This window comes from Eupeodes corollae, chromosome 2 (assembly GCF_945859685.1).
Source record: "Eupeodes corollae chromosome 2, idEupCoro1.1, whole genome shotgun sequence".
NCBI classification, from domain to species: domain Eukaryota; kingdom Metazoa; phylum Arthropoda; class Insecta; order Diptera; family Syrphidae; genus Eupeodes; species Eupeodes corollae.
In genome coordinates, this window is record NC_079148.1 from 84991661 (window position 1) to 84999878 (window position 8218).

At 33.9% G+C, this 8218-nt stretch overlaps 1 protein-coding gene across 1 annotated transcript in view; it reads right to left on the bottom strand.

Moving 5' to 3' along the window:
* The window catches only part of LOC129948209 (uncharacterized), a 28376-nt gene extending 22272 nt beyond the window's left edge, over positions 1–6104 (bottom strand). Inside the window, exons 1-3 of the mRNA XM_056059109.1 lie at positions 6019–6104; positions 5663–5798; positions 5450–5603 (exon numbers count right to left, since the gene is read on the bottom strand). Coding sequence (XP_055915084.1) covers positions 5450–5603; positions 5663–5677 — 169 coding nt within the window. The 5' untranslated portion in view covers positions 5678–5798; positions 6019–6104. The remainder of the gene's footprint in view (positions 1–5449; positions 5604–5662; positions 5799–6018) is intronic.
* Positions 6105–8218: the final 2114 nt, after the last annotated feature.

Consider the following 8218-nt stretch of genomic DNA (forward strand, 5'->3'; position numbering starts at 1 on the left):
CAAAGAATATTTCATCGTACTTTGAGTACACATGGAAATGAATACCAAAGTGTTCTTTCAACGTCATTAAACCAGGTCCGGATACGTTTAAGCAAATAAATAAAATAGTAGGAAAGAAACATCCTCTAAATGGTGATGTACAACTCGATGGAAATTCAATAAATTTGAAAGCAATTTCACTCCTAACCTTCCAGTGCACCTGCCCGACTTCCTGGCTAACGTCAACAGTGAAGTTTTAAGACTAACTTCTCAGTCACCTGAACCCCTCACAACATTCTCTGGGGACAACTAGTCAGTCTTCACGCCTATCGGCGACTTTTTTACCAATCCACTTGATCTCTTTGAGACAATCCAATGTGGAAGCACCAAGAAATCGTCTGGACCTGATAAAATTTCCAATTTTTGTCATAAAAAGACTTCCGTCCATTGCTCTTATTTTGAGCACAATAATCCTTAATAACTGTATCAACAACAGTCATTTCCCCGACAGATGGAAAGTAGCTAAAATATTCCCAATCCCCAAAATGCCAGGAGCAAATAGTTTGAATGACTTCTTGAACTACTGATCCTCAGAAAACTTCGCTCAATAAGCCAGTCAGTTTAGTGGAGTATAACCAGTTCGGCTTCAAAGCCAAACATTTCACGTTCAACCCATTGCTGAAGCTTCACGCTGACACAACTTTTGGTTTTAACAAAGACCAAACGACTATACCCTACCTGCTTGATATCAACAAAGCATTCGATTCCGTTTGGAAAGAAGGTCTGGTCTTCAAACTAAAATCTTTTCAATTTCCTGCCCACCTTGTCCGTATTGTACACAGTTTCCTTTCAAACCGTAAATTTTACGTTTCAATAGGAAACACTGATTTGACTCTTAGGAATAGCGGGGGTTGCTTAAGGATTGGTCCCTGGACGACACTTCTATTTGCTGACGACTCAGTAACGTACAGTTCCTTTAGGAGTCCTCAATTAGCTCTCCGTAGAATAAAAAAGCATATTTTTAGACTTTGGGAGTTTAGCAAAAAAATCCCCGACATTATTATAGTAAGACCCAAACAAAGCGTGAAATATCTTGGAATCCATTTCTCTAAAAGATTTAAATTCAACCAACACGCTAAACGGTAAACGGTGCCTTCTCTCTCTTACGCCTCCTCTTACGCAAAATAAGGCGGTCTCCAAACCCGGACGAAGCTCTTGCTTTATAAACAACTCATTCGTTATATTCTAACCTACAGTTTCCCCATATGGTATACAATAAGTCCCACCTACATGAAGAAAATTCAAGTTTTTGAACGTAAGGTTCTCCGAACTTGCACTTTTCTCTATAGGAAACCAGATTCCGTTCGCTTTTATAGCAATACGCGTCTTTATGAAGCTGCTGGCATTGTGCCAATTGATGCATACCTCCACCACCTTAGCACTAAGAAAAATCCCCACCCCTTTTGAAAATTTAATTACAGGCAACTCAACACCAGATGGCCGATATCTAGATGTGCTGTCCATAACGGATGCCCTACTTGGATTATCGATAAACGAAAGCTTCGGAACCTTTTACGTAACCGCCGGCCAGCGGCACAACAGAGGCTGAAGCAGCCAGAGAAGCTCGGAATCCCTCACCGGACCCGTTCCCTAATCCTACCCAACAACAACCGACAAGGACGCATGGTACTGCTCACACTGTCCGCTACTGATCATCATAAAACACTAATTAAACTTATAATGTTAGCCTCAGATATAATATTTAAAAAATATACACTTAAAAACTTAACAAAATACCTAAGCAGAGCAATGTCGTTGCTCGTTTCTCCAAATTGTAAAAAATTAACCTAATTAATAATTATCTTTGAGCTTATAATAAATTCCACTAGCTAAATTCATACAGTGCTATTGATTAGTATTAAAGCGGAAGACTTGGAGATTCAAGATTTTGTGATGCGAAATTTTATTTTGTGTACCTAATCTTTTCCAAAACATTAAAGATATCGGCAGCAACTCTGTCGAGTACGCTCTACTCCGTTATCTAGTGCAAGCATTTTATTCTGAGCTCATAGTGCGCTGGCTGTTGGAGCTCTGATTGCAAAAAGAAAAAAATGCTGGAATGCGACTCACACTGATAACTTCCCATCCCGACTGTCGACTTTACTTGCTTGTAGTATGTAGGTTTTCGTGTTGTCAATTGAATTATTCTTAAAAATTTTAAAATTACCAACAACATTTTTCATATAACATAGTTTGTTAAATAGATTTTTAGTCGAAAACAATTTTAGAAGCATTTCTTAAATTTTTACAAATTGGCTGAATGAGATTAATTTGAGAGATATCAAGAACCGAACACCAATTTTTACCAAATTTGCGTAGGTACTATTTGTTGTAGAGTTTATTTTTTTATGAAAAAACGGACTGTTGGATTTTTATGAGAAAAACTACTTAATATCAAAAACAATATTTTCTGTTAAATAAAAAAAAGTTTGATGACGATATTTTTAATTTTTGAAAAGCTATTTAAGTCGAAAGTAAATTTTTAAAAAGTTTTAACACTGTTTTTTTGTAAATCAATGCGATTTTTGTCAAAATTGTACTGAATGTTGATAAAAATATTTTTTTAAAAGATAAAAGTAGTTTAAAGCCAATGTCTCAAAGTTTTGAAAAGATATTTGAGTCAAAAATCAATTTTTAACAACTTTTATTAATTTTCTTGTTTAGGTTTTTATTTTTTGTAAAAAAAAACTGCCAATTCGATTTTTCTCAAAATATTTCAGAATGTTGACAACAATATTTCTCATAAGTTAAAATTAGTTGGAAACTATAATCTCAAATTTTTGAAAAGTTGTTTCTGTCGAAAATCAATTTTTACCAACTTTTGTTAAATTTCCTTTTAAATTTGTATTTTTTGTAAAAAAAACTGTCAACAACTTTGTTTGAGCCGAAAATCAACAACTTTTATTAATTTTCTTGTTTAGGTTTTTATTTTTTGTAAAAAAAAAACTGTCAATTCGATTTTTCTCAAAATCGTAATGAATGTTAAAAACGTTATTATTCGTTGCACAAAATTGTTTTGGAGATAAAATCATTTTGTATTCGTAAAAAATTCGAGGTGACAATTTTTTTTCAGTTTTTTAGATTTATAGAAAAAAACGTTAATTGGATTTTTTTTCGAAAATATACTTGTTTGGAATCAATTTTAATATATTATATAAAATTGAATTCAAGTCCCTATCGTTTTTGATTTATGAGGTATTTAGGGTTAACCAAGATGTTCATCCTTTTTTTAAACTGCTTTGGTAAAAAAAACCACCTACGCATTTTTCGTGAGAGCCTTTTCTGCATCTTTTTGCCTTATTATCTGTATAGCAAAATAATTTGAAGTCGTAATCTCTTCTGGTTCTAGAGCTATGGACGACGAAAAAACGTCGCGAACGTACGGACGTACGTACACACGCACGCTCAGGCATCTTTCTAAAAGTCTTTCATTTCGACTCTAGGGAGCTTGAAACGTCGAGAAATGTCATTAAAATAACTTCCTATGTCAAGTTAAAAAACTGATGACTGTTATGCGTCTGAGAAAAAACCAAAATGCTGGCTGAGCTATCAATTCAAGAAGTACGTCGTCGAACAATGTCTGAATTCCTTAACCGATTTAGCTGGTGGACAGTACTAGGAAACTAAAAATTACGAATTAATTTGCGTGAAACCGATACGTTGCTGACAAATGGACACCCTATGAAAATCTACATTCATAATTGATTATGACTTTAGCGAATCATTGCCTTTCACATCACTCAACATTTGTTGAGTATTTGCGTCTCCGTGTTATCACCTTTAATCTAAATGCTGTACTTTCAATACTGTCCAAGAAGCTCAAGTAAGTTACAGGAGCACCAGCCCAGATATGGGTGCTATACTCAAGCTTTGGACGTAAATAAGTTTTGTATATAACACCCAGATCAATGGGGGAGAAAAACTTCTTGCATCGCCTTAGAAGACCCAAACATCTTGCGGCAGTTTTGGCAACATCGCGTATGTGACCGTTCCACAAAAAATGCTTGGTGATACACATACCGAGAATATCGAGATGTTCAGTCTCCTCGATGAATGTGCCATCTATGGATAATGGCAAGATGGCATTGGGTTTCCAAGCATTAAATTAAACGCGGTTTTTTATTCCCCATACAATGCCGTTTAGGTCTGAATTTAACGAGCTTATCATATTTTGTCGTTGAAGTTCCACATCCAAAGAAGAGGGATGTGATTCTGAGAACAAATATGAAAAGCTAAGAGTACAACAATGTATTGGATTAGAAGTTGCAGACAGGCATACATTAAAAAAAATAGAAATGAGAAATACTAATTGTATTGAACGATCCGAAAGGTGATTATTAATCAAATGAAGAAGAGATTCATGAGAACCGAAATCAAGCATTTTCGATAAGAGAGTCTGATGCCAAACCCTATCAAATGCGTTTGAAATATTCAGTGCAATAATCTTACTTTGTCCAAAACGATGTAAAGGTTTGATCCACTGTTCGATGAGATGAACTTTGCGATCACCAGTGGACCTATTGCTACAAAAGCCCTGTTGTCGGTAATTAAGAAGATTTTGATCTTTAAGATATTTCTTGAGCTGATAATTAATCAGCGTTTCCATGGCCTTAGAAAAAACGGTGGAATGTGCAATCGGTATATGATAAGAGGGTGAAGGAGATTCGCCTTTTTTGGAGATGGGCTGGGCAAATGTTATTTTCCGTTCCCCTCGGAACCAGACATGAGGAGTAGGACAGATGAAAAAGCTTACGCAGTGGTTTTGCCAGCGTTGAAGAATACCTCTTCAGTACAAACCGGGCAAGCGGATTTATGAGTGTTAAGAACTTTTAGGAATCTCGCAACAGTACGAGTGCAAAACAAAAATTGGTCTCATAGAATCCCTAACGCGTTAAATGGCAGGCGGAGTCATAGCACTCACTGGCAGCGTTGAATTGGTGTCAAACTGAATAGCAAAGTTTTTTAATTTTGTTCATATAAAAACTTTTGTATTGCTCCAGAACCGTTATTTTTTGTATTTTCTGAGGAACTAATGAACCGATTTCAAAATTCGGTCTTTTTTAAAGAATTGAAATGTAAAGCACTTAGTAACTGCATACCAAAAATATTTCAAAGAAAAAATTTGGATTTGAAATTTGTTAAAAAAATAAACACTCTAACTGTTTTAGAAGAAGAAAAATTATTTACGAAAATAAACTTACTTTCCAGGTATATTTTTTAATCTTTAAATATAAGTATCTACTATTTTTAAATAGAATTTTTGGGTACAAGATTAAGTTCGCCCGATCCAGTCCCTTCGACAAAAAACTCATTCAACCATACAAAAATTTGAGGCCACTGTAAATATTTTTTTTCTTCTACACCTACGTACAAAATTTAGGGTCAATACATTTTAAATTCTTTAACTTACCTGGAAGTTCTGTGGGCCCCCTTATCTCATTTGTACTTTTCTTTTCAATTCTTTTAAATTCAACTGGTTTAACTGCGCGCTTTGTTTCATTTTCCTTACTTTTACTTGCATTGCAGAAGAGCACACTAAAAGCCAACAGTAATATTAAAAACACCTGAATTATTGGGAATAGACATTATATTAATCAATTATTTCAAGCATTAACATATTCACCTGTAACGAGGGCATTTTATTATGTTGTTAATTGTGAGAACGTTCGATATGTTTTACTCCCTCGTTTCTATCCAATTTCACGTCAGCAAGAATAGTTCAACTTTAGCCGGTCATGGGCACTAAATCTTAAATTAATCTTTAATGTTTGTTTTTGCAAATTAAATTACTTATTTTAGATTGCTTTAATTGAATTTAAGCATTTCAAATAGGTATATATATATATACATAGTACATATTTAAACATATATACTATTACACAAATTTAAACGTTATGAACAATTCAGTAAAGTGGATAAATAATTATATAATAATAATAATAAAATGCACACCCACGCTTATGATGCTGATGCACATACCTTGTATTTGCTTCAAATATGTGTAATCAACTTTAATCTTAACACTACGGATGATACGGATATGGAATTTATATTAACGTTTCCACTAGGCAGTTGAATTAAAAGTGAAATCATATCATATAACTATTGGTTTTATATCATAAGTGCTACGGTTTATATTAAGAGGTGGAAGACCGGTATGACAATGTGAACTTGTATGAAAAGCTAGCTGTAGTAGAGTTTCGAGTTAAAAACCTGGCCGATAGATTTGTAACTACATAATGTAGTTGTACTTTTTTCTAGAGAATTTGCTAAACCCGAGAGGGATATAAAATAATCCCACGTACACGTATCAGGGACAGATTATCTTTTACAGAAGGATGATTGGAGGAAATCTTTTCGATGCATAAGGAGAACAACTTGTATTTGCAATTGCTTTTTCATAATCGTGAATGAAGAAACCTCTAGAGTGCACATTGGTAAATAGATGTACTTTTTATATGCTATACAATCATATCATAAGAATGGCTTATATGAGAAGACTTAGAATCGGTTATAATTTATATAATTACTAGTTGACCCGACACACGTTGTTTTGTCATGTAAATAATTTCTAGAGAATAATTAGCTTGATATAAATAATTTATTGCAAGTGCGTAAGGATGTGGTTTATAAGTAGGAGAGATTTAGAGCACTGTAAACGGTGACAAAATATTAAAATAACAAATCACCAAACAACTTTTTTTAATTTATTAAAATTAATTCTATAAAATTATATACATATCGCTAATTATGACCATACTCGAGAGAACGCCTAGTATAGTTGTCCATGGGAAAAAACATGAAGTGCTCAAATCTAAGCCGCAAACAGATATCGTTTGGCCTTGAGACTTTTTAATAGTCATTGGAAATTGAAGGCGTTTAAACTGAATTTGCAAATTTGTGGGTATAATAAGGATTCACGGTAAAAATATATTTTCACGTCGGAATTTACCATTTAGAATAATGTCTTCGATAACATTTTTCATTGATTCTTTAATTATTATACTAATTGCGTGTCAATGCAAATTACGAAGCAAAACTACCGGAGACCCAAACAAAACTACCGGAGACAGTTGTAAATTATGCGGTGGCATGTCTGTTAAATATAATGAGTTCAAAAACTCAGTTGGATAAATTATAGCTTCGGTAGCATCACAAAGTGTATCAATAGATTTGTATGACACCAAGTCTCCTAGTAACAAATGCTGCATCTTCAGATTTAATTCGTTGACATCCACATTTTTTGCTGCAAAAATTGGTCTTGTCACTAATGATTTGTATATTGTCTGTGTATATCGGAAAATATCTGGTCACCTATATCTAACAATTGTTTTGAGAATGTTTCAGCGGATGGATTTGAACACGCATATTTACTTACTTCCGCCACAGTGGCGATGATTTTAGGCACGCGTTGATCTCATCAGCGTACGTTGAAAGCGGAATAACAGGGAATGTTTGTCTGAAATCACCTGAAAGGAGTAACAGAGCGCCGGCAGCCAAATAGTCTATCTTTCAATGTCCTTTTCAACGCCTCAAGCGAATGTTTGTTTGCCATATTGCATTCATCCCAGGTGATAAAATATTGTTCTTTCTCCACGTTACAAAAGGTTAACTATGGTATTTTTCACTCGAAGTTACAATATGGTATCAGTTGTTGGGGAGGTGCATACTTAAACAAAATCCAACAATAAAAAGTTCTTCAAAATCGTTTCATAAGAAAAATATGCAACGCTGACCGACTCGCTCACTCTGCAGATTTATTTTGACAAACAGGTATTCTACCAGTAAGACACTTGTTTTATTTTAAGGTTTTGTAGATATTTTTTATGAGGAGTTATTTGGAAAGCCCTCTCTCTCTCGCAAATTATAAAACAGTCTTCCAGCTGAATTACGAAGCATTAGAAACCGTCCATAGTTCTTTCAATACGTTAAAGTATGGCTTCTTAATTTCGATACTTATAACATTGAATCTTTGTTAAACTACGTCATTTGATAATATTTGTTCTCTTTATTTATTTGCTTATTATAATAATTAAAATATTGTTAATGCAGTTCAAATCAATCATATCAATTCATAAGAAACTTTTTTTTCTGTTTCTGTTCCTTTATATACGTTATTTATAATATGTCCACCCCAAAATATAAAAATTTGTAAATGCGGCATTAATTCAATTTTAAC